This window comes from Dryobates pubescens, chromosome 17 (genome assembly GCF_014839835.1).
Source record: "Dryobates pubescens isolate bDryPub1 chromosome 17, bDryPub1.pri, whole genome shotgun sequence".
Lineage (NCBI taxonomy): Eukaryota > Metazoa > Chordata > Aves > Piciformes > Picidae > Dryobates > Dryobates pubescens.
Window position 1 is genome coordinate 17,386,592 of NC_071628.1, and position 26,737 is coordinate 17,413,328.

General features: G+C 40.8%; 2 protein-coding genes across 2 annotated transcripts; both read left to right on the plus strand.

Annotated features, from left to right (window-relative positions):
• The first annotated feature begins 825 nt into the window (after nucleotides 1-825).
• On the plus strand, nucleotides 826-8,198 carry MPHOSPH10 (M-phase phosphoprotein 10). Its single transcript, XM_054169191.1, has 11 exons — nucleotides 826-918; nucleotides 1,737-2,385; nucleotides 3,131-3,279; nucleotides 3,676-3,847; nucleotides 4,105-4,246; nucleotides 4,524-4,591; nucleotides 5,281-5,418; nucleotides 5,636-5,746; nucleotides 5,949-6,056; nucleotides 6,550-6,780; nucleotides 7,893-8,198. Exons 1-11 carry the CDS (start codon nucleotides 842-844, stop codon nucleotides 8,040-8,042), a joined length of 1,995 nt encoding a protein of 664 aa, XP_054025166.1. The 5' UTR covers nucleotides 826-841; the 3' UTR covers nucleotides 8,043-8,198.
• A 1,076-nt stretch (nucleotides 8,199-9,274) lies between these two features.
• FAN1 (FANCD2 and FANCI associated nuclease 1) lies at nucleotides 9,275-24,926 on the plus strand. Its single transcript, XM_054169046.1, has 13 exons — nucleotides 9,275-10,695; nucleotides 11,034-11,174; nucleotides 12,835-13,030; nucleotides 14,699-14,932; nucleotides 15,454-15,585; nucleotides 16,691-16,799; nucleotides 17,512-17,631; nucleotides 19,909-20,073; nucleotides 20,893-21,061; nucleotides 21,772-21,875; nucleotides 23,029-23,223; nucleotides 23,615-23,743; nucleotides 24,498-24,926. Exons 1-13 carry the CDS (start codon nucleotides 9,402-9,404, stop codon nucleotides 24,633-24,635), a joined length of 3,126 nt encoding a protein of 1,041 aa, XP_054025021.1. The 5' UTR covers nucleotides 9,275-9,401; the 3' UTR covers nucleotides 24,636-24,926.
• Nucleotides 24,927-26,737: the final 1,811 nt, after the last annotated feature.

Below are 26,737 nucleotides of genomic sequence, written 5' to 3' on the forward strand. Positions count from 1 at the left end.
AACATCAGAGGCAATAGGAATAATTTAGAAGGATGGTCACAGTTTTGGATCCAGGTGCTGAATGGCTGCAGATGGCTGGGGACAGCCGCAGGCAGGATGCATGCAGCCCAAGTGCTGCCCCTGCTAATGCATCTTGCAGCATAGAGGCGGAATGGATTGTCTCCCACGACTGCAGCTGCAGCTTCTTCACCAGGGGCTGTGGGTGTAGTGCTTAATTTGACTTTATAAAATAAACTTTGAGGAAAGCATATGACACAAAGTAACAGAACAGTTGAAGGACACTGGGCAGCCCTTGCTAATCACATAGGTGTGCAAATGCACACCTATGGAGACACCAGAAAGTGGGCATTTAGCTCACAGAATCAGCTGGAGATAACATGGTTCCAAAATAGCCCTTGTATCTAGGTCAGAGAAATAAAACTGCAAAGTAAGATGACTACAGCTTTACTATATTTAGGGCAGGCCTTTCACTGTTGATGAACATCCTAATCTAGAGCAATACTACGCTCTTCCAAAGGGAGGAAGCAGGAGCCATCGGTAGATGATCCTGTAGTACCCCGCTTGCGGTTCAATACGAACATGAGAAGGCCCACCTAAAGAAGCGTGTGTGGCAGGGATAAACGAGGCGGTTCAGTGACAAAACCACGCCGTGGGAGGCAGAAATGCTTTTGGCTAGGGAGCCGGGCCAGGGCGGCGTCCGCTGCTGTGGGTGTGTTGGACACCGCAGGGCGGAACTCTGTTGTGCGGAACCTTGGCGCGGGCCGCGGAGCCGTCCGGACCGCTCAGCCACCGGCTTGGGAAGGCGGGGTCAGGCTGATCCACGCGCCGCGGCTGGGGAAAGATGGCGGCTGTGAAGCGGCTGGAGACGTGCCTCAGAGTGGCGGGCGCCGCCGGGGCGCGTCCGGAGCGCTTCCTCAGGTACTGTAGGACTGCGGCCTTCCTAGGGCTTAGGGAGTCTGCCCGTGCCGGACTGTGCTTGTGTGTGCGTGCACGTGGCGGTCTGCCATTCCTGCGGTCCTCGGTTCTCTGGGGAGCAAACCTCGTGCCGGCCGGCGCCCTGCAACTACTCGCGAAACCTCCCCTCTCCATCCCACCCTCTCCCCCCCCCCCCCCCGCCTCCCACTTTATCACGGCGCCCCTCAACTCCTCCCTGTGCGCCCCAGCCCCCCAATCCCCCATCCCCGGCGCCCCTCAGCTACCTCAGGTGCCGCAGAGCCCTCCTGAACTGTGCTGTTAACAGCATCGAGGCATGGCTGGGGGTTCAGCCACGGCTTCTAAAGTATCTTATTCCTTTCTTCAGCATTTGGGAATTAGGAAACAGGATTCTGTGCCTACCAACTATGTTGAAGCATTGGAGGAAGGCGACTGCTTTTTTAAAGATAAGGGTCTGTGTCTTGGATGTTTGAGGTGTTTAGTGCTATATTACTTCCCCAAAACGTCTGGTGTGCTTAACAGTAGTCAGAAGCTGAAATGCTCAATGATTATGTCTTATTCCTAAGTTACGTAGTAGTGCTCCAAGAGATGTGTAGAAAGTTAAGCAACAGCAGTAATTGTTGAAAGTAAGTATTCTGTAGCACCAAAATACTTAAGCAGATATAAGAAGAGCTGCAGTGTATCCATGTGATCAATGGAAGGTGTAAAATGAATGAAAGATAGTAAATATCACAAACCAGAATGTAAACAGTAGATATATTATGTTGGGCTTTTTAAAGCTCTTAATTATTTTTTGCTCTTAGTGTGCAAGATGATCTGGCTGCTGACTTCAGAACATTAACAAAGGCTCTCTATGATATGAATAAAGCTCTGGGAAGTAAAAAAGTTCGTGGAGGTCCTCTAAAAGAGTTGGTGATAGAAAATTTTGATGATGAACAGATTTGGCAACAGTTAGAGCTCCAGAACAACACAGTGCTTGATTTCTTCAAGAAATCCATAGCAAGGGATGCCAAGGATGAAGATCTTTGCCTTCTCGCAGACCAAGAGGAGGACAGCTCTGATGCAGGGACCAGCACTGACCATGAACTGGAAGACAACATAGTGGAAGTGGAAACTGATCAGAAGAGTGTTTATACAAAAGATAGAACTAAAGCTAAAGAAAAGCAGAGTAAACGTGAAGAAAACATACAAAAATGCAGTGATGAGGATTCTGACATTGACTTTGATATTGAGGCACTAGAGCAACAAACAAAAACCACCAAGGAAACCACACTGAAAAAAAAGTGGAGAAAATCTATAGTGGATGACAAGTTTTTCAAGCTGGCTGAGATGGAAATGTTTTTAGAACATGCAGAGAAAGAAAACAAGGAGGAGGAGGAAGAAGATATTAATTATTTTGAAGACATCATATCAGATGATGAGGACGAAGAGTCTGAAGAAGCTAAAGTCAAAGTAAGAATATCAATAAATTATTTTTCTGATTGCATTTTTCCTTTAAATCAAGACCTGATATCCATTAGAGTGACTATAAATGGTCAAACTGGTAGTAGAAACTACCAAGTTAATTGGATTAGGTGAGTAACAATTATTTCTGAAGTTTTACTTCACTAGTATCTGGACAGCAATATCTGGTCCTAGTGTAGAACATAGCATGCTGCTATTCAAGTTTCTCTTTAGGTTGGTCTTGGGTTCTTACATGAGCAGATTGTATGCCATAAGAAGAACTGCAGAATAGGTGATCCAGCAAATGAAAAAGATAAAAAGATATGTCACTTGATATTGATATCTGGCAATTGGACATCATTAAGGGGAGCAAATGGCTTTTGGCAGCTTCATTTTCCAGGGACATGGCTTTGTAACTATAACGTAACATAAATTGCTGAGTACTTATTCCAAAAATAAATCTTTTATTATTTAATATTAGCAGAGTAATCCTCAAAATCTGCTCTCTTTTTGACTCCTCTACATGTTGAAACTGGAAATGGATTTAAGTGGTAGACTATTTTACATACTTTTAAAAGATACTAGTTTTATTAAGATCCCCTACCACAGGTTAAGGCTTCACTAAACTGAATTTCTGTTACACAAGTAGGTGCTAAAGACTTTAAAAGACAGGATATCCTTACACTTCTGTCAGTCTTAACACTTCTCACTTGGTTTTGTGGGGTTTTTTTTTGTTGGGGCTTTTCTTCCTTAGCCAGTGAAAAGTTCTAGGGACTTGACATACAAAGATTTCTTTGATCCCATCGATGACAATGAAGATTTAGTAGCCCAGGATGTTGAAGATGATCAAGAGGATGAAGCAGACAGTGCCATTGAAGAGCAGAATGAAGAAAGCATTTCTGAGTAAGGATATACATCACTTGCAGTTAAAATGTCCTTGTAGTTTTACACTGAATTGAAGTAGAACATAAATTGTGAATTCCAGGCTAACTTTGGTCATGGTTGGCCATTCTCTGTTACCTGATTTGCATTGTCACCTTATTTAAAAAGTAGTTTATTTACTTACCTTTTGAGTCCTGTCTCTTGATATTTACTCAAATAATTTAATAGCTGTGACTTCAAGATTTGAAAATAAATTTTACTATATAGAAGTTTCCCTAGTGTCCCCTGCCCTTAGGTTTCAATGAAAGCCTGTTGTATTTTGTGACTGGGTTAGTTGTAACAGGTAAACATGTAATGTCTGAAAATGTGAAAACTACAGAGGCTTTTCAACATTAATGTTAAATCTTCATGTTACAGCATTGAGGATATGAATGAAACCATGGAGAATACGAGAGGTAAAGACGCCTCAAAAAAAGTTACTTTTAGTTTGCCTGATGACAGTGAAACAGAAGATATTACTGAGATGCCATTAGAGAAGGATGTGGGTCCCAGTGAAATAAAGTCATCTTTCGAGAAAAGACAGGAAAAGGTAATGTTTGTGTATTGCTGATACTCTGAAACAATGCTTCCCCCCCCTTTTGTTTTTTCAATGACTGTGTAATACGTTCAGTCTGGCAAATCCAAAGAGGCTATTTACAAATTAAGAGGAAAAAAATGGCTTATCTATGTCAGATGTCCCTCATCTTTCTGGGGAATTGGATGTGCCTGAAATAACTATTGATTTCTTACCCTGAGTTTACTTGTGAGGTCCATGTTTTAAGCTTCTCAGGAAATGGTGTCTTTCAGATGAGCAAAAAAATAAAAAGTTTAGAAGAAGAGCTGTTAGAGGAAAAACCTTGGCAGCTTAAAGGAGAAGTGACTGGACAGAAACGACCCGAAAACAGCCTTTTAGAGGAAACAGTGCTTTTTGATCATGCAGTCCGCATGGGTAAGTAGTGTATTTTCGTGGTGGAAACTACAGGAAACTGTAACCTTTTTTGTTACATTTTGAACTTGATTGTAAGTTTGCTAATTTGGTGGTGGGTTTAATAATTTGCAAGCCTTACATAATAGAATTTGTATTCAAAATAGAGGAGAACGGTATTTACATATTTCACCTTCTGTTACTGCATTTTTGTCAGGGCTTTCTGTTATTTATTCATAGATTAAAAAGTATTTCTTGCTGGAGAAATATTAATCTTAAAATTCTCCTCTTTTTCTCTTAGCACCTGTGATCACAGAAGAAACTACTTTCCAGCTTGAAGATATCATTAAACAGAGAATACTGGATGAGGTTAATATTACTTGTTTCTACTTCGTTCATAGGCACATCCCATGGATGAGTTTGAAGCTCTTAAAATGTTAGGTGTAGACTAATCTTAAATAAGTTCTTCAATTGACTGTTTTATTCATTTGCCTTGGTGAATATGTCTTCAGATTTCTCAGGAGCTTTGGTTTTACATAGCTGTCACATGCAAGGTTTTGGTGTGCTTCCAAAAACTGAGAGTTTGCAGGTAAAACTAAAACTGTGAGGAGTTTATTTGGAATATAATTCCAGTCTATAAACTATGTCTAACTCTTGCTCTGAGCATTCTTGAATGCTAACCAAAACTCAATTGTTTACCTAATTTTTCGTAACAGCCACTGACAGAAGATTTGTATCCTGCAGCTTATTGAAACTTACTGCTAGCTGAACAAAAAAAATAAATTGGTACATATGGGGGGGAGTATTTAAGTACTTAAGGTACTTACCCATTTTGTATTTGTTATACAATCTTTGCCTCAAACCACTAAAAATAAGCACCTAAGTTTGAGCTCTAAATCTTCTTTTTTTTTTTTTTTTTTCCAAAGAAAGTGTGAAACTTAGTATGTTCCTGGGAAGCCACATCCATAACCTAGTGATGTGAAAAGTGTTCTAAATAAGCTGTAGTACCTGATATTTGATTGTAGTTGCGTTTGGTCATTGACTTATGACTTTTTCAGGCATGGGATGATGTAGTACCAAAAGAAAAACCAAAAGAGGAGGCTTTTGAATACAAGAAACGCATCATTTTGGATCATGAGAAGAGTAAACTGAGTCTTGCTGAGATATATGAGCAAGAATACATAAAACTTCACCAGGTAATGTAAGCAGTACTTTAAGGTTCGAAGTTCACAGTACATAACCTTACATATTCCTTTGTAGACTGATAACTCTGCTTTCAGCTTTATGGAAGTTGCAACCCCCCCTGACGTGGGCAGGGACACCTCACACTAGATCAGGTTGCCCAGAGCCAGTCTCACCAAAGTAAAATAGCTTTAAGAGTTGTGTTTTAGTAACATTCCACTATTAATGCAGCAAAAGACTGAAGAGGAAGAAAACCCTGAACACAAAGAAATACAGGAAATGATGGATTCACTTTTCCTGAAGCTGGATGCACTTTGTAACTTCCACTTCACACCCAAACCAGTAAGTACATGAGCTTCATACAGTTGGTTTTTTTCCTCCCTTTTCAAAACTCTGTACTTTTGAGTGTTACAGAGCCTGTTCTTATTTTATATAAATGCAATGTTATTGTCTCTAAACAAAACCAAGTACTTTGTATCTGTAGTTATCTGTAAGCTGCTTTGACATGGTGTGCTCAGTCCTGAACATGTTTCTTTATTTTTAGCCTGTACCAGAAGTTAAAATAGTTTCAAACCTACCTGCTATAAGTATGGAAGAAGTGGCACCTGTTGCTGTTAGTGATGCTGCTCTCTTAGCACCAGAGGAGATCAAGGTAAACATACATAAAAATGATACAAGGTTCTGGAGAGGATCTGTACTGTTGATAAAAAGGTGTGTGGGCTGCTAGGTCAGTGGGAGAATTCTGCCCCCTCACGCACTGGGTTGCCCATCTTGTGGACCGTCTTGCCTATCATTTTAGTGTTTGGTTGGTGGTTGGGTTTTTTTGGGAGGGGTCTAACTGGAAGGAGGAGAAAAGAGTTAATTTTATTTAGCTACACTGCACCAAACTAATACACTTTGGTTTTGTTCTCTATTACCTGATGCTAATTATTTCCCCAACATATATATGGATATTTGGAAGGGAAATGTTACTGACAGTAGGGAAGATCAGTTCTGTGAGTCTTTGATCAATTGTACGAGTCTCACTTCTTGCTAGGTTTTGGCCTGTGTCTTAGTGCAGCTAAATAAGATAAGATACATTTGAATACTGTGAAGTTAGTGGGTGTTTTTGCATCTGATGGATCTAGAGATCTTGTTCTCTTTAGGAAAAGAACAAAGCTGGTGACGTAAAAACAGATGCAGAAAAGACTCGCACAGACAAGAAACGAGAACGAAGAAAGAAGAAGCTTCGTAAACGTATGAAGCTGAGAGAAAAGGAGAAACGCCAAAAGCTGCTTGAAAAGAAACAACCAGAACAAGGCACAACACTTAGCAAAAAAGCTGCTGCAGCAAAATTGAAAAAGCTTACAAAAGAAGGCAAGGCAACTCTGCTCAAGGTAAGACTCTCTTATGTAGTCCTGTGTAACTTGGAGCTTCCCAGCTAAAGAATATTAAAATCCCAGGGACAGGTAATAATTAGCTACAGAGAGAAAAGTGAACTTCATCACAAAGACTTACAGAGCATAGGGTTTGATTTCCTTCAATCCCTCTTAGTACAACTACACCTCCTCATCTTTCTCAAAAGTATTTGCACACTGGTGGTATATCTTGTTAACCTTATTACCTTATTTATGTCTGAATAGTTTTCTACTTATTGTGGAACCTTCTCTATAATCTCATCAGGTTGATTTTGGTTTGCATCCTCGAAAACAATAAACATGTGTACTACTTAGGATGCCCCAAAACTTACATTTTTTAAATCTCTGAAATTTTGAGGTATTAGAAAGTAATAGTAAAAAAACCAAACCAGATTACTTGTCAAACAATTGTGCTTACCTTTTCAAGAGGAGAGACTAAGGGAGCTGGTTCTGTAGTTTGGAGAAGAAGAGACTAAGGGGTGACCTCATGAATGTTTATAAATGCATAAATGTATTTATAGGATGGAGTCAGGCTCTTCTTGCCATTGACAGGACAAGGGGCAATGGGTGGAAGTTGAGGCATAGGAAGTTCCGTGGAAACATGAGGAAAAAATTTTTCAGTGGTGATGGACCACTGGAACAGGCTGCTCAGGGGGGTTGTGGAATTTCCCTCTCTGGAGATACTCAAAACCTGCCTGGATGCATTCCTGTGTGATCTGGTACAGGTGATCCTGCTCTGGCAGGAGGGTTGGACTAGATGATCTTTCAAGGTCCCTTCCACCCCCTAACATTATGCAATTCTGTGAGAGCAGAACACAGAATGGAGGTATGCAGTTGTAGCTCATGATGTTCTGGGATCTATTCTTGATGCCTGTTGTTATCTACCCTGCTAATTGCTAATTAGAATGTACTCTTTTATTTAGATTGCAGGAGTGGTATAAGAATTCAGTGAAAAGTATCCTTTGAAAATTAATTACCAGATTTTTTTATTTTGGTATAACTCAAATACCATGATATGTGAGTAACTAATATGATGGTACTTGCTGTTTGTACATTTCTTGGTTATTAACAAATACTTTGTCCATTGACAGGATGAAGGTAAAGACAAGGTCTTGAAGTCCTCCCAGGCCTTCTTTTCTCAACTACAAGATCAAGTGAAAATGCAAATCAAAGATGCTACCAAATTAAAGAAGAAACAGAAGCAGCAGAAAGCACTCTCTGTTCATAAACTGAAATTGTAATTTGTCTTTTTCTATATGTTGCATCTTGTATATATTAATATGGTTTTACATGAATACTGAATTTGAGTTGATTTTATTGTGTCAGTCTTTAAAATGTTCTGTGAACTTCTAAGATGGTGTAAAGGGCACTAGGTTTTATTGTTTGCCATATAACTACGTCTTTTTATTCCAAAAGAGTGCTTCTCCTAGTTAGATACAGAACTAGGTAGAATACTTGATACTTGTGCTCTGACTGTACAGTCTCTAGGATGTACAGTCTCTATGATCTACAGTCCGTAGGTTTTGTATCTGCTGCTGTAATAGCTCTGTGTATTGCAGAAGTAGCTCCATCTATTGTGAAGCAGCCTGCAGTAACATCTTATCGACGCCGGCTGCCCTTTCTTGAGAGCTCTCGGAGCTCTTCATTGCTAAAGGAAGTGTTGCATGTAAAGACGGCAAGCCGTTCCCACCCCAGGGCTGGAGGCCGGCGGGTGTCTGCTTGCAGCAGCAGCGCTCCGCCATCGTTTCCCCAGGCCTGCCGCCGCCATCGATGATGCGTTGTGCTGCCTGCGCGGGGGCGGGGCGCTGCCGCGCGCGGCGGCGCTGCGCACGCTGTCGCCTCACGGCCCCGGGGCTCGGCCGCGGCGGGGCTGCGTGTGGGACGGGGGGCAGGCGAGGCGGCGAGGCGGGCTCCTCTCGCCACCCAGGCGATAGGAGAATTGCGCTCAAAAACGTGAGGTGCTGCCGTCCGCGGCGGGAACGCCTCAGGAGTGCGCGCCGAGCCGCCTGCGGCTCCTTTGCCTCCGCGCCGTGCGGAGCCGCGCGGAGCCGTGTGGCCTGCTCAGAGGAGGCCGGGAGAGCCCAGCCTGGCCGGCGCGATGGCCTCGGCGCCTTCGGGAGCGCCGCAGCAGCGGTCGGGTGTGCTGGGGATACTGCGCCATACATAGAAGTTTATCTCAGCTTTTCACTTACATCAGCAAGTGACCGTGACGTTTAGACAGCCAAAGTCTCTAGTAGTAGTTCCGTTCTGTAAATCATCGCCGTGAAGCCAGCAGCATGATGATCCTGGTGTGCTTGCTTGCCCGCCCGGCGGGAAGGTAAAGGATCGTTGCCGCTCAGGACTGCTTGACTTTTTCCACTTTAAGGGTTAGTTGTTTTCTTTTTCTTCGCTATTCATCTTCATTGTATTTGGTACCTTCAAAGATCTTTCATTGAGTATCTTTTTTTTCCACCACCCCCCGTCTCCCTTCTCTTAAAGGGGCCACAGACGATTACAGATGGAAAATGCAAAGCCATAGGAAAATCTTTTAGGTCTTGCAGCATAAGGAACTACAGCTTGAATTAAATTGTCTGTGCCATGTAAATGCTTCGAAGTTTGCAATGGCAGAAACTAGGCCTTCAGAAATTAAAAGAGCCCGAGTAAGTTTGTCACTCAGTAAAAATAAGGAAAAAAAAGGAACAACAAAACATGTGAAAGATAAAGGACCACCATCTACACCCTCAGCATCCTCCTCTATTACTTCCTTCTTTAACAACGTTCCCCCTGCCAAAATTGCCTGTCCCATGTGTGGGCAAATGGTTCTGAGATACAGAATAAATGAGCACATGGATGAAACATGTCAGAGAAACCGTGGTGAGAGGAGTGTTGAATCAATGACACCAAAGTCTTTTAGGAATGAGAGTCCCCCAGCTGCAAATGTGGACAGTAATTCCAGCTCATATTTTTCAAAAAACGTGCTAAATCTAGACATAAACCCTTCCAAAAGCACTTTATTGAAAACAGAAGAGAGTGCAGCACTGCAGGTTAGTCCTTATTTTAGCAATAGTAGTTCGGTCTGTAGTGTTAACAGTGAGCCACAGGCTCAAAGAATTAAAATAGTAGCTTTGGGAAGCTTGTCATCTAAACTGTCCAGGAGACGATGTATCCAGGGCAGAAAACAGATCATGTATAAAGAGATTGATTCTTCACCTCCAGCTGTATGTAATACACAAAAAAGTGCTGCAGCCTGGGTCGATGATGAGATTGATGCTGGGCATAGTTCTCAGAAAGAAAATCAGCTTGCTGAGGAAGAGCACCAGGAGCAGAATTTTTCAAAGAATCAATCTGAATTTCAAGAAGAAATAATCAGCTGTCACGGAGGAAATCTTCTGGATGCTGTTCAAGTATCCTTACCAGCTGAGAACATTCATGGCAAAAGGTTACCAGTTGGTACAAGGGACACCAAAAAAGGTGGGAGTGAAGGTGTGGTACATAATCTTGATGCATTTGAAACACATTTAGCTGTTTGTACTTCAACAGAGCTGATCAATAGTTTGGAAGTCAAGACTCAGCCTCATCCTGTGGTTATGCCTTCTTCCAAGGCAGAAGTGGACTGTGGTACACAGAATTGCTTTGGCAAGGGTGATATACTTCCTATGGAAGTTCATGAAGACTTTAAGGATGAAATTAGCCATATTCTGTCAGAAACTGTGGAAAAGATAGAATTTCAAAGTTCAATTGGTGACATTTTAGGCAAAATAAATGAAGTCGGTTCTGTGCGCGGCTCTCCTGGTCACCCATATTACCTCCAGAATTTTTTAATGGTGCTGCAAGCAGTCCTGGAGAATGAAGATGATGTCAGACTCTTTGATGAGCAAGATTTGGACATCGTATCCAAGTTCTGCAACTTGTCAGGTATATATATGTATTTTTTTTCCTCCAATGGATTTTCACATTGCCTCTTGCAGAGAGGACTGCTACATAGTTTTATGTTAAGAGTGCTGTTGGTTACCTACAAAACACAGTGTAATGGTTTTTTACTTGCACAACTTCAAGATTCTAATGAGCAATAATTACTTGCTGCTCTGGTATTTCACCAAGTGTGGTTGAAGAATCAACATGGGCATGCTTAAAATGTGGTTCAGAGGATACCTTCATCAAAGCAATTCTTTTAGATTAGTGATTATGCATAGTACTATGGTTTAGAATTTAATGTTTCTTTCATCCTTCCCTGCTTCAAAAAAAAATTGCAGTTGGTGGGCAGAAGTTGTATGTGAGACTTTTCCAACGGAAGCTGAACTGGTTAAAGGTGAACAAAATAGAGTATGGAGAGATAAGTACGGATTTGGCACCAATAATTGAAGAACTGGCTGAAGCCAGATTTCTGCAAACAGGTATGGCAGCATTGATAAATGTTAACAATATTACAAATAGAATCTGCAGTTGTGTCACATTAGAGTTTAATGTACTGGATGCAATCTGTGCCTTGAGACTTGGAGGAGCAGAATAAAGCATTCAGGTAGATGTGTTACATAAACAATAAAAGCAGTTAGTGCAAATTTGGAAATAGGGAGAGCTAAACAAATTCCAGGATGCTAGGTGCAAGGAGAGACTTTACTTGCACTCACCAGCCTCATCTCACACCCTGACCTGCACACCCTCTACACATTGGTCCAGGAGCTCTACTAAATAGCCTTCATACTGCTCTGAGCTGTCCTGATCATCTCTGGTTGGCTGGACCTTCAGCCAGTGCTGCACAGGGAGATGATCCATCCCCCTGTACTCAGCATTGGTGAGGCCACACCTCAAGTACTGCGTTCAGCTCTGGACCCCTCACTACAGAAAGGACGTTGAGGTGCTGGAGTGTGTCTGGAGAAAGGCAGCAAGGCTCGTGGAGGGCCTGGAGCACAGGACCTATGAGTGTTTCTCAGTCTGGAGGAGTTTGAGGGGAGACCTCATTGTTCTCTGCAACTACCTGAAGGGATGTTGGAGCAAGGAGGAGACCAGCCTCTTCTTGGTATTCAGTGACAGGACTAGAGGAAATGTTTTTAAGCTGTGCCAGGGGAGGTTTAGGCTGAATGTTAGGAAATATTTCTCCACAGAGAGGGTTCTCAAAACATTAGAATGTTCTGCCTGAGGTAGTGGTGGAGTCACTGTCCCTGGAGGTATTTAGGCAGTATGTGGTTATGTGGTATGTTACCAGGACTTTTCCTCTGTCCACTCTGTTCATTCACAGTAGAACTGTATCTGGGGTTGGTGAAGACACTGCCAGTGCTCTGGTCACTCGACTCCTGGCTCATTTTAGTCTTGTTGAACAGCTCTGCTCTTGCTGCTCCCTGGCAGCACATTTTTTTCTTTTGTCAGGCAAAGTTTTAATCATCAGGAAGACAAAATTTTCTGAACAGCATTTTTTGGTAACTTAAGTAGAATTTATACATACATAAAATGTTAAGGGTTTCAAGGGATCTCGAAAGATCAGCTAGTCCAACCCGTGTGCCCGAGTAGGACTACCTAGAGTGGATCACATAGGAATGCATCCAAGCAGGTTTTGAATGCCTCCAGAGAAGGAGACTCCACAACATCTCTGGGCAGTCTGTGCCAGTGCTCTGTCACCCTCACAGTGAAAAAGTTTTTCCTTATGTACATGGGGAACCTATGCTCCAGCTTGCACCTGTTGCCCCTTGTCCTGTCATTGGACATCACTGAGAAGAGCCTGGCTCTGTCCTCCTGACACCCATTACGGATCTATAAACATTAATGAGGTCACCTTTTGGTCTCCTCCAAGCTCTAGAGACCTAGGTTCCCTAGCCTTTCCTCATAAGGGAGGTATTCCAATCCCTTTGGTTTTGGTTAGAAGGTGTGAAGGTTTTTTTCCTAATCATTCCTTCCAACTGGAGCTGTGAAGAGTATGAATTTCAAGCTATCATTGACAATACATGTGAAGACTCTACATCATTAGATTGGTACTGGGTGATAGGAATGTACTATACTTTGAGCTGTTGCTCGAGTCCGTATGTGTAGCACGTACAAATGTGTGGATCATTTTTCTTTTAGAATCTGAACTGGAAGACTTGTATGAAGGGTTGGATTTGCTTTCAGCCCCTGAGCTAAAAACATTGGCAAAGGTCTTTCACTTGCCAAACCCAAATGGTCAGAAACAGCAACTTGTGGATGATTTTCTGAGGTTGGCTAAACAGCGTTCAGTCTTCAGCAGGAGTCAGGCTGGTATTGGGACAGTGATTTTAAAAAGGTAATTCTGTTTCTGGTTACACTTCACAGGTGAATGTAAGTTATGTTTCAAAGCACTCAATCTAGATGCCTTTTGAAGAGAGGAATGAATTTAGTAAATTAATTATTTAAAAAGGGCAGCATTAAATTTTGATTCACAGTGGCTCAAACAGAAGGGTAAATACAGCTTAACAAACCCACCAAACTAATGTCACGGTTTTCAGCTGTGGACATGATTGTCTCCAAAGTTACTCAGTTATACAGAGAAATATTTCTGAAGTATTTAAAGCAAAATCTGTGTGGAACAGCATCTAGGAAGATGCAGGGATGCTTGTTCGCTAGATGAGCTCTTTTGGTAGAATTAGAGAAAGCAATAATCACTTTTTTGTGATTGACTTTGTAATTTAGTGTAAAATTTTGGCAGTATTTGTGAAGGGAAAAGATTGCTTGTTAGACACAGTGTTCTTTCTTTCCTGTGATTTTTTTTTCATGGTGGTTATCACAGCTGTCTATATCAGATGCCCTTGTCTGTCTGAGGTCCAGATTTGGGGTTGTCATTCTGCCCTAATAGGAGTGATTACAGCAATTAGCGTTCTTGGTGTTCCTCTGTCAATGAAAATTACTTATTATGTGAGTCAGTAAGGTCTTCTTTCCTTACACCAAAAAAGAGGCCTAATGTTAGCTTAGTGCTGGGCTTGCAGAGCTTCACAACTGGGAGGTTTGCCTAGAATGATTAGCTTCCTTAAAGTAATATGGTCTTTGTTGGTTTTGAAATGCAGTAGGAGCTCTGTGTTAAGGTGCTATTTCACACTGATGTCATTGTCTCCAGCAGTACTACACTTTATTTGGAAAACCAGTGATCATAACCACATCCATGGTTATCTTGTGTTATGGGATAGTGGGACTTCATGATAAGAAAGGATGTCTTAATTCAAAGAATTAGGGTTGTTTCATCATTCTGATCTAGGTATAGAAAACTTCAGCATGAAAAACTTTGTATGAATTGAGATTTCATTTTTTTCTCTTAGATACTACCTATTGGAACTGTATGATGATGCCTGATGCTTAAATTGTTTCAGTATCTCTAACAGAAACAAATTTGTTTTCAGAATGTTGGCTTAAATTGTGGGAAAAAAACCTATGAAAATTACATTCCAAAATCAACACTGGGAATGTGATGCCCTTTGTTGTAGTTGACAGATGAAATGCTTGTTACCACATGAGACCAGAGAAAATCCTGGTTTAAATCTGTGCTGGCCCATGGGTAAACAACAGAAATCTTGTCTTGCATGGAAAAGCTGGATGAAGAAGTGGTAGTGGAGATACTCTAAAACAAGTGATCTGTGACAAGTGTGGTCTGTAAACGTTGCCCTAACAGCAAACCATGTCTTGTTGCTTGCTGGTATTGCCTGGCATAACAACAGGAGGGGCTGCATCCGAAGGGCAGTTACTTCCAGTTCTATTCTTGAAGTTTGGCCCTTAAACTTTTTATTAGTTACTGCATGTCTGTGGCTTTTCACTAGGAGTTACATGCACTATACAGCTTCTCAAACTGCTTCTTTCAAGGGAATGAAGTTTATACATGAATTGGTTGGAAAACAAAATTATACTTGTATGTTGTTCAGTATACTTAAATTTAATAGATTATTGTAAAAAACATTGGTTATAATCATTTTATTTGCCCTTCCAGGGTGAAGGACCTGGCTGGAAAATCTGTCAGGATCTGTAAAGGCCCTCGGGCTGTCTTTTCTCGAATTCTGCTGCTGTTTTCCTTGGCTGAGTCAATGGAGGATGAAGAAGCTGGTAGTGCTGGTCAAGGCCAGCTCTCCACAGTCCTTATGGTAAACATGGGGCGTATAGTATTCCCCAGTTACACTGTAAATAGGAAAACACAGGTCTTCCAGGACAGAGAAGATCTTATAAGGTAGGGGGAACTTTGGCAGTTTGGAAATGATTTCTGGAATAGCTTTGCTGCAGTACTCGTGTAGGCATTTTAAATGCATTTTTGTGTCCAGGTGGGACTTGTAATTCACAGTAGGTGGCATTTTGGGCCAAAATAGCATATTTATAGCATATTTATATATTATATAAATATAAATATATATAAATATTATATAAATATATATATATATAAATATTATATAGCATATTTATATATTTGCTTCATGATCATGGTGCTGATGAGAGTTGTTTCTTCATTTGCTGTGATGATTATAATAATAGGCTTTGAACAAAACAATAAATACTCTCTCTAGTTTGTAAGTAATTTTAAGCGTAATGTATCCTGCTAGTGTAAACTCTGCTGATCCTACAAAGTATTGGCTGCATGGTTCAGTGTCTGTGGAGATTGGAAAGGAGTTATTAAAAGAAACTGTGTAGAGGAATTGATTTCTTTTAACTATAAATGTGTTTTGAGCCTAATGCAGTTATGTGTTTTTCCCTTAGGTATGCAACTGCTGCTCATCTGTCAAATGATATAGCCACAGCCATGGCAAATGGGAACTGGGAAGAAGCTAATAATCTGTACATGAGTGCTAAAGAAACCTGGAACAAACTGAAAAATCATCCCTCTTTGAGGTAGTGAAATGAAGACTAGCCTAGTGTTCATATGGAACTATCAAGTGATTAATTTTGGTCCTTTTGAGAGAGACATATAGATTAGTGATACTGTTTAAGCCTGATAAATTTGGAAGCTTTAATGTTCTTGAAAGCTTTGAACTTCCTGGTTGTGCATTTAGTTTTAAAGTTATTATACAAAAAGACCTTTTTTCTAAAACCTTGGGAATGAATTGGTAGGCGTGGATAAAGCACTAAAACATTTCTGTGTGCCAACACAGGGGAACAAGGACCTTGGTTTTCCCCTGTGATAGTTTGGTTTTATGGCTTTTAGACAAAAAGCAATAAGCAGAATTTTAAAGTTTACTGTGAACAGAAGCATGTTGCAGACATTATGGGAAAACACACTGAGTTACTCATCTCTCCAAGTGGGTATCATTCAGGAAAGGTTACTAAGGATCTGAGGTTACTGAGGATCTGTGTCTTGGGTTTGAATCATCTTTCATCAGTTTTTCTTTGAATTTCATTTTCTGGCTTAATGATACAGTGGAAGTTAAAGCCTTATGTTTGGCATTGTATTCATGGCAGCTGATTCAAAATAATGTTCATAGAGGGTCATTTGAAGGGCTATTCTATTTCACACTGGAAAAACAGTGGAAAAAACTGTTTTGATTTCAATAAGACATTCAAAGGGCAGTCTTGAAACATAGCAATGTCTACCCAAAAGAACTTAAGTCTTTTATGGCAGAAAATGCCTGTTGTAGCTTTTTGCTTTTATTCAGCTGTATTTCTGTAATTAGCTGTCTCACTTTTGAGTTGGCAGTAACAAAGTGTAATATAAATTAGTCAATTATTAATAAATGGGTTTGCATCTGATACAAAACATCTTAGCTAATGACTCCACTGCTTGCACTTTACAGCTTGCACCTGCTGCCTCAGCTGAACTGTTTTCTTACCTTTGGGTTCTTCACTTTGCATCTAAGATGCTCTTTCCAGTTCATTTTTTATATAGAAGGCATTTAATTTGTTTAACTGCTTGAGGTACTCTTGAAGTATTCTTAGTAAGAGAGCCTTAAGAATTTCAATTGCTATCATTAAATTGATCTGAGGTGGCTTTATCTTTCAGCTATCACAGGGCTCTACCTGAGTATCTGCGATACTTCACAGTTGGCTGGGTGTATACAAGAATCCTTTCTCAAGGTGTTGAAATTTTGCAGAGACTTCACATGTATGAGGTAAAGTGGTGATGTGAATAGTAGCATTTTACATCAATTTACATTCTGATGTAGCTGGAAAATGGTGATAGTGTTTGCCAGGACTTACTACAGTTCCTTTAAGAGCTTATTTTAAGGAAAAAGAGCCCTTTTTCTTCGCTGCTTTAAGGGAGTTTTAAATGGGTTTGATTTCTGCTTGTGCTTTAGGGGTTTACCATATGTAGGACACCATAAGACTGATGGCTGAGATGTTGTTTTGTCATTTAAAGATATGTTTGTTCACCAGATTTGGTTACTACTTTTAAGTAAGAAAATCTTGTAAGAAAAGTCTATGAAAATCTCTGCCTCTTCACCTTAGGTGCCAACACCTCCTAAGTCCTTATATGTTAAAGCAAACCAGATTATTCTGAAAAAGGCTTTGCCTCCACAAAAGTAATGATACAGAGAGGACAAAAATATGTATTTTTGGCATCTAACTTCTAAGTTTACATAAAAATATTTTAGAGTTTTTAGGATATACCCATCCATTTGATTACATTAGGTGCTAGAATAAAACTGGGCTCAGGTTATGCAGAGACAGTGATTTATAGTATCACAGTATCACTAAGGCTGGAAGAGACCTCAAAGATCATCTACCCAGTAATCAGAAGGGAAAGTGTCAAGCTAATTGTATAATGAAACTTCATCTTGGTTTTTGAACTCAATTGGTAAAGATAAAATGCTGTTGCTATAGGAAGCCGTGCAGGAGCTGCAGACTCTTCTGTCTCAGGATGTGTATTGTACTGACAGCAGAGGGCGATGGTGGGACCGCCTGGCTCTGAATTTACATCAACACTTGAAAAACACTAAGAAGGTATCTTCACAACTCCGTGCTACTAAGCTGGAAACACTGTAGGCATTGTCTGAAAACGTTTCATAACAGTATTTCAGATACAAAGAATGGTGGGGTAGGCTCTCCTGAAAATGCAGATATTGGTAGGAAGCCCAAGGTTAGCCAACCAGTTTGTCCTAAGAATGTGCCCTCATCCTTGATGGACCTGTTTGTTTTGTTGTTGCATAGAGCATTGTTTGGCATCAAGAATTGTATGGAGCTGCCAGGCAGTAGCTTCCTTGCTGTTCTGCCTCATAAATTTGCCTAATAGGTGAGAAGCTTTTGAACTTGAGACCCAGTGAAGCCATATCTGGGATGAGAAAAAGAAACATGATCAGAAGGAGCTTTTAATTTTTTTTGGGTGGGGTTGTTGTTGTTTTTAATGTTTTCAAACAAAGAATGAAGAGAATTAAGTCCTTGACTAACTGTTGCCAGTGGGGAGAACATTGTCTTCTATATCTGGACCAGCTTTGGTATAGGGTTTCTACTGTAAATGGTCAAGAAGTAGACAACCCCATTTCTAATGTGTTATTTGCAGACAGCTCTGGCAGGGTCTTTAGCAGCAGATTTAAATTGGTCCTACAGGTTCTCCTGTAGAACAATACCTGACTACCCTTAGACTGATGGAGAATATCATCACTGGTTTTAGATAGAATGTGTTTCAGACTAGGTTCACCCTGGTCTGTTTACTTCTCTTAGGAGTGTAGAGAAGGAGAGAAGAGGCTATGAGGTAATCTCAGCTTTTGCCCCATTCCCTCTTTGCTTCCAGTAGGACACACACCAATAGGCTATATTTGTACAAACAAAGCACATTATTTGTGCAGTGGGTAAACTTGCCAGCCTCCAGTCTGAACGATGCAGTGGAGGATTTTGAAACACTGTGTACATGGTGAGCCATCTTTGAGTTTCCTAAGTGATTAGCTGGCAAGTAGCTGAACCAGAGGAAAACAGCCATATGGGAATGGCAAGGATTGTGCACAAGGATTATTGCAAATCTCTCTAGAATTTTCTGGCACCTCTGTAAAGATTTCTGCAGCAGAATATAAGGGAGCCAGAGAAAACTGCAAGCTGCAGTACAGGTTTTGGCTTTGAATTCCTTCTGAGCCAGGACTGGATTTTCACATATTTTCTCTTCAAGAGTCACAAAACTTGGAAGCCACTGTAGGGCTCATTTTAGGGCTCAGTTGCAGTTCCATAAATTTTCTGTGCAAGCAACAGCAGGTGGTAGTTTTATCAGCTGCTGGTCTTCTGAGGATTTGTAAGTATGGGAGATTACATCCATTTTCCCTGTCTGTTAACACACAAAGGAGGAATGCTGTCAGTGACAAAAAATGAAACTCTGTAGTAGTGTTTAGGTCACAGACAAGTATGGGCAGAATGAAAATCAACTTCAACTAAGAGATGAAGCCTAATCTCATTAAACACACCAAAGATACATGACTAATTTGGCAAACAGAGGAACAAAAAGTTTGAAGTCCAGGAACGTTCCAGAGAACAACTTTTTCTTGCTTGCTATTTGCTTCCTTGCCTCATCGAGGCTATTGAGAATTGAGGTTAAAATGCTTGTGTTTTGTGTGTATTTTAGTTCTCCATGTTTGTTGAAAGGAAGTAGTAGCACAGACTGTCAAACATCTGTTGTTGCCTCTTCTGTATCTTCCTATCCCCATATCAAGCTTTTTCCAGATTTTGAATTAGAAGTTGTACAAAGGAAGAGTTAATCTCAGATCCTTATTTAGAAATTAGTAAAGTGTCTCCCAGAAGTCACAGAAAGAGAGTATTTTGGAACCATGATCTGAATTTATTTTCAGAGCCTGTATTTAGCCCTGGATATTCTTCAATGCTGTAGACCATCAGTCTGAAATTTGTTCACATGTACATTCTTGCACAACTGATCTGGTCCCTCTGTCTCCCTGTTGTGTGCTGTTAAGAAACTGACTTAAAAATATGAACCTGATTTACCTTAGAACCCAACTTTCCTTTCTGGTCATGTGTAGAATGTATGTTTTCTTAAGTACAAATGGACAATAGTTTGGTTTCTTTTCTGTATTAGTGCAATTTTGAATCCAGGAGCCTGCAAGTTTAAAATGCTACTAGTTAGAACTTCAGTACATAAGGAAGAAAGGAGGCCCTGTCTTGTGTGCTGGTTTTTACATTCACATTTTTGTGGTACTTGAATCAGTCAGTCTTTGGGTGTTGTAAGAGTAGACAGATGTGCATAGGTCTTTCAGTATTATTGCTTGTTGCCTTGCTCTTTGCTAGGCCATTGACTGCATCAGAAATGGGCTGGCAGACCCATTGGTACGTACTGGGCATCAGCTCTCTCTCTACCAGCGGGCCCTACGAATCAGAGACTCGCCAAGCTGCAAGCAGTTCAGATGCCTGCTTCATGATCTGCCAGTCATAACTGTGGAGGATGTGACACATGTAAGTCAAGCTGCTGGTGGTTTCTGAGGTATTTTTCCCTCCAGACAAGAAAAAGTGTAGTCTGGGAGTGTAGTCTGTGCTCTGACAATTCTGCTGCAGGAAAAGGAATACAAATGCGTGTCTAAAATAAAAGCCTCTTGTGACAAGTATTTCTGCTTCTTCAATGAATGGTCAGCTTCCTAGCTGTACACTGGTGTCACTTGCATTGCCTTACTGAGTATGTGATCAGCTATAAACTCCAGTCATTTACCAGCAACACTCTTAGACCCTTTTTGTCTGAGGAGTCTGATCCTATCAGTGCATTGCCTCTGGTGTCTTCAGGCCAGGCATTCTGTGTGTAAGAAGAGTTGTCAGCGTTAGATTAATGGCTCAGAAAATGCAAGGATTTGAGTAACCTTTGGAGTTGGGCACTCTCAGTATCTGTTATTCATATATGCAGTATGGTACACTGGGAGAGCAATGGAATGGATAGCTTCTAGCTCATTCTTTTCCCTACTGTTGCAAAGATCATTGGAACTGGGCAAAGTCACAGTATAGCCTTGCTTTCTCTCTCAGCTTGTTACTGTGTTACCTCCCTATCTGCCCAGCATTTTTCCTAGACTTGTTTCCTGAAAAATTTGCTGGTTTATAAAATCTAAGCAATGATTTGAAGGAGATGCAGCTTAAATTGTAGTCAGTTGATTTTTTGGAAACACATGTAGTTCTGATTTTAGCAAAACTGAAAAGGAGGAATATATGTTTCAGGAGAGAGTGAAATAGTTAGGCTGAAGCTTTTTAAATGTGATGCTGTAAAGTAACTAGCTCTCTTTGTATGTTCAGGTTACAATCAAAGGAAAGATGTGTCCTCAGATGGGAATGGGAAAATCTGTGTTTCTAATGGAGGATATTACCAGTGAAGAAGGAGGTGAAGACTTCAGTGTATCCACAGTAATGTGCTCAGTTGAGGAGCTGGCATTAACTCATTACAGGCAGAATGGTTTTGATCAGGGTAATAGCATTTTTTTTCCTTGTTTGTTTTTCTTTCCCCCTTTTGTACAGTAAGATAACAGTGAATAGACCAGTTTGGGCAGATGTCATTAGTCTGATTTTTAGCCTGATTTTGTTTCCTTCTCACACTGGTGTATATTAATATTTAATATAAAAAAAATGCATATGTATATATGGATCTGTGTATATACAGATACATACTTGTCTCTACAGATGTACACACACTTGTATGTGTGCATGCAGGCTATATATATGCACACACATATGCATGCAGGTATACATGTGTGCAGGATATACACACACACATATGCACGGAGGTGTACATGTATGTGTATATGTAGGCTATAAACCATTTCTGTAGATAAAAGTATGTTCTAAATACAACAAAAAAAAAAGATAAGAAGTGCATTAAGAACTTGCTAAAGTGAGAACAGTAAAGGTGGCATGTGACCAGGAACAGGAATGTAATCCTGTGCTGTAAATGATGGCCACAAGCCTGGCAATAGACAGCATTAGGAAACTGTGGAAGTAATGAATAAATTGCTTTACAACTTGGTGCTGTAAAGTTAGTGTATACTGATCTCAACTGTGTGTAGCCCTGATCATAGCATGCTTCAGGTTTGGATCATGGTGAATTAGTTTAGTACCTCTTCATATGACGTTGCTCTAGAAATTATTAATGTTTCCATTGTTGCTGAATTTTGCCTTTAGGTATTCATGGGGAAGGCTCAACATTCATTACCCTGTATGGTATTCTGATGTGGGATATCATTTTCATGGATGGCATACCTGATGTTTTCAGAAATTCCTATCAGGTAGTTTTGAAGGGCTTTCATCAGTTAATGTCTTTACTGATTGCTGTAGGCTCTGTAACTATGTTAAAATCTTTTTCAGGATTAGATGAACATTTTATTCTGAGGGACTTTTCAGACAGCTCTTAGTGTTTGCTCATTACTAAAGGGCTCCTCAGTAACTAATTCTATGTAAGTCTGGACTGCCTGTCAGATGGGATTCACCTGGCCTAATGCATATGTGCTATATTGGAGCTCTTTTAGTCAGGGGAAGAGTACTGCTATACCATAGGATTGTTCATCTTATTTGAAAATTATGCATTCAATTAAAAAAAATGAAATTTTCAAGAGCCTGTGAAGGGAAGTCACATTTTCAAAGTCGAGTTTATTAACATCCCCACCTGCTCCACACCAACATGTTCATGCTTTCGGGGTCGTCCTTCCTTTTTGGCAAAGAAACACCACTACAGCCTGCCCAACACTCCCTGCCACACCCTAAGATTAATGATTCCAGGTGAAATTGTGGCTTTCAGCTCAGTGCTTTACATCCTCCAAATTATGGCTAGAAACAGATTTTAATAATTGCAGGTAGCAGTTTGTGCAAGGCTGAAATTTGCCATTTGTCAGCACTCTGCATCTGATTTGGAGAAGCTAGAATGGCACTCAATACTACTTGATTGCCTTGTCCAGCCACATTCAAAATGGAGTAATTGCTACAGTGACTTTATGCAATGACGTGGTCAGCATCACGCATGAGGCTCTCTGCTTTTAAGCAGCCTGAAACTCTCCAGTTTCACTACTGCTTTGTTCTTCCTACCTCAAACTGCTCACTGTACCTGAGCTGTCTTGAGGCTGATTCCAAATCCTGACTAGACTTGCTGCTTGGAGAGTCAAGAGAGCATATAGCTTTTTTGCTGTCTGTTAGAGGAAACCTCTGTCCAGAGGTCAAAATCAGCAGAGCCCAGGCTAAGACGTGGCCAGCATTTGTTGTGGTTGTATTGTGTGTTAAATATATGCAAAGCTTTTCCCATTTTAAAAGGTTTGTGTGGTGGGTATGTTCAAGTTAAATTGACTCAGTGTTTGTAGTTGAGCTACAAAAACTAAGTAGGGCACTGTCATGCTTGGAATTGCTGCTTTGCTGGCAGCTCCTCAGAGCTGTGTTTACTTTTTTATACAGACATTCCCTCTGGATTTATACACTGATAGCTTCTATGAAAACAGGAGGGATGCAATTGAGGCCAGACTCCAGCAGCTTCATACAGCTTCTTCAGAGACACTAGCAAAACTGATTGCTGACACCTGGACCACTCAGGAGGGGAAAGCAGCAGCACTGGTCAGCTGGGGACGTTTTAGTTCCCTCCAGCAAGCTCAGGTAAGTGACTGTTGTCCAGAATGGGCTCAGTTTGGTTTGGCTTGCCCTTTACATCACATATGGCCATGGTGTGCTCACAGTTTGTACTGAGGCACTGAGCTGAGACTGATGGTGAGTGTTGGGAGGGAGAAGCTGAGTGGGCACAGCACTGTGATTCTCCTGAATCCCAAGGCCTGTTACTCTTTTCTGATATGGTCACTTCTGCAACAGTAGTTGGGAAAAGAGCAGAGACAATGCTGTAGATTACATCTACCCAAGGTTTTTGTTTGCATATGACTAAACAAAAAGCTGAGATGGGCCATGTAGTTTTGTGAGTGTAGGGAAATAGATGTGGTGATATTAAAACAAAAAGAAGAGAGCAAAAAGCCAACTATCAGACTTTCTCTTACAGAACCTTGTCTCTTGCCTTGGAGGAGTCTTTCTGAGCGGCGTTTTTAGGCGACTTTCCAAAGACCTACGCCACTGCAAAGGGGGACTTCCTGACCTGGTTGTGTGGTGTACTCACAGTAATCACTTTAAGGTATGCTGGGAGATCCTGCAAATACTCAGTGCTCAGCTGATCTTACCCTTAGGCATAAAACCTTACAGCTGTCAACAAATACAAACTAGTCTCCTCTTGTGGTGGAGCTACACCTGCTGGTTATCTGCTATTTCATCACATTTTGCTGTAGCTTTAATGGGCATTAACGAGAAAGTGCAAGAGGTGGCTAGATGCTATTGTAGAAGAGGGCTTCAGTTACCATTGTGACATTGCCAGCAGCTGTTACCAATCACATTCTGGCAGTTGTTGGCAAGGGGTGCTAATGGCAACACTTGCACAAGAGCTTGAATATATGAGACTACAACTGCATCTGTAGTGGAGTAGGTACTATTGGCCATCTCTCAGCTGCTGGCGCAACATGTTAGCCATTTATAATACACAGCTGCATAGCAGGAATCAATTCTGTAGAACATCTGCATAAGTCAGTTGCAGTCAGTATCAGCTGGAACAGGTGACATCACAGGTGATAGGACTTTTTTTGACTATGTGGTATGTTCATTCACCAGCGCTGCTATGTTTTGGCACTTACTAGGTAAAATCTCATTCTCTTTACAGTTATACTTTGGAACATGGCTTAATAATTTGGTAATAATTTGGCTTAATAATTTGGTAATCTGTATTGTTTTTGTTGCAAGTTAACAGCCATAAAATAATACTTGTATTAGTCTGTGGGAGCGAATGATCTTTCCATTCCTGCACAGGCACACTACTCATCATGCTCCTTTCTTTGTAGCTGGTGGAAGTCAAAGGTCCCAATGATCGCCTGTCCCACAAGCAGATGATCTGGCTGAGTGAGCTGAAGAAGCTGGGCGCTACAGTAGAAGTTTGTCACGTGCAAGCCACTGGAGGCAAAAGTAAGCGTGTCAGTTGACAACAGAGGTCTGGAACTTCCGGGTAACTTGAGTGGTTCTAAAGGCACTAGCATAGCACACAGTACTGGCTGCTGCTTATTAAAAGTAGTTTATAAGTCTTTGGGACGTTTTTGCACAAAATATTCTAGAAAGCAGTTTGAGAAGGCTGTTGGGATAGAGTTACTGCATGTAACGTTGTGTTCAGAAGAACAAAGCCTTCATCTTCTATACACAATTCATTATTTATTCTATGAAAGGTTCTCTAGGGGGTTTGTTCAGTGAGAACAGCTGCAATCCCACTGCTACCCATGGAGACCCACCCTCTTCAATAAAATAAAGGGGTGCATCAAGTCTTGATCCTTTCCATATTGTCCGTATAGCCTGAATTCCTTGTGCTGTGCAAGTTCCCTCAACTTGCCTTTCAACTGTCCCCACTTCGTGTTCTGTGTTATACATTTTCACGTTCATATTAAAAATACAGCTGGTCAGTGATGGCATAGAGTAAACCAGAACTTTCTGTTAAGTGCTGGTTTAATGTGCTGCTAGGTGTATGAAAGAAGCATTTGTTTAACAGTTTCTTCTGTTCTCTTTATAAAGGGGACGTATTTCTGGTAGCAGACAGGAGTTGTTCAGTGCCAGGATCACTGCACTCATTTCCAGTGTACCATCCACTGCCAGTTTTGTCCCAGAGAAATGGATGTGTTTTCTCATTCAGAAATAAGTCATTCAATTGAAATGGAACCAAAGGGATCAGTTCTCTTTTTACAGCACCAAAATCGTGGGGGTTTGTCTCGATTTTAACACATACCCAACATCTTTTCTCTGGCTGCTTCCCTGTCATACCGAGTTAAGTTTTCCTGAGACCCGAAATTCTGTCTACCATGCAAGCAGCAGCTGCTATATTGGAGTGTAACAAGAGATCAGTGTCATGTGCACATCTTTTTTTATGAATCAGCTTTCTACAGCACAGTGTCCTTGATTCTCGGGGAAAAAAATACACACTTCCACTAGTTTTTTGTTGGAGTAAGTGAAAGAAAACCAGCTGAAGTTCACTGTGGAAAGGTAAGAACTTTTATTTAGTCTAGTTTACTTCACATTCACAACTCAGCATCAGGTTTTTTTAAGTTTCCTGGCACTGCTACTTTACTCAGTAAATCATTATCAGGCACAAAGGTTTTAGTTTCTGTTGAAGTAGTGAACTCTAAACCATCACAGCAACAGCATTAGAAGTCTACTGCCTAGAGCAATTTGAGGTACAGATTTCTGTCTCTTATGTTAGAAGTAAATGTTAAGATTTCAGTATACGCTAGAAATCTTTTGGTTTTAATGTTTTTCCATCTGAGAGCAAGCCAAACCCTTCACCTCACTTGCTACATCTTAACTAAGAGTACAAGGCAGTTACTATCAAAGTGGTATTGCAGGCACACACACACACACACTTCTCAATGCATTGCTGGAATGAGATTTCTTTCATACATGGTAGAAAATGGTGAATGGAGTTGTACTACCATGCTCTCTAAATCCAGAGTAAGCTCTCTCTCACAGTAACTGATGACACTGGAGGTACACTTTGACCATCCCAACCAGCATTCCCTACTTCACCCTGTGTGGTTTACAGTGTAGTACAAAACTCAGGATAACAACAGCCAAAATAGTGCATGTTTTCTAGAAACAGACAAAAATTATAAGCTTCTTGGTAGCTTTTCTACTCCTGCAACACAGAAATGGCATTAGCAGTATCTGTTTTAAAATGGTGAACAGAAATTAAACTTGGATAAATGTGTACATATATATATATACACACACACATATACACATACTTGCATGTCAGTATTTTGTACACAAAAGTTAAAGGTATGCCTCACACCCCAAAAATTGCTTTTGAAAGTTTAGTAAAGATGTTCAGAGCAGTCCCTACTGACTTTTGATAAGGCAACTGTGCAGAGTGGAGGATATCTTATAAGTAATATTTAGTACCTGTCTTTAAAAGTAAATTAAAGAAATTGCTTAACTTAAGAGGAAGAACCACCACACACAGGCACACTTGTGCACGCACACACACACACACAGACAGTGCTTGCTCAGCTTCCTCAGCAGGCAAGGTCTCTGCACACACACACAG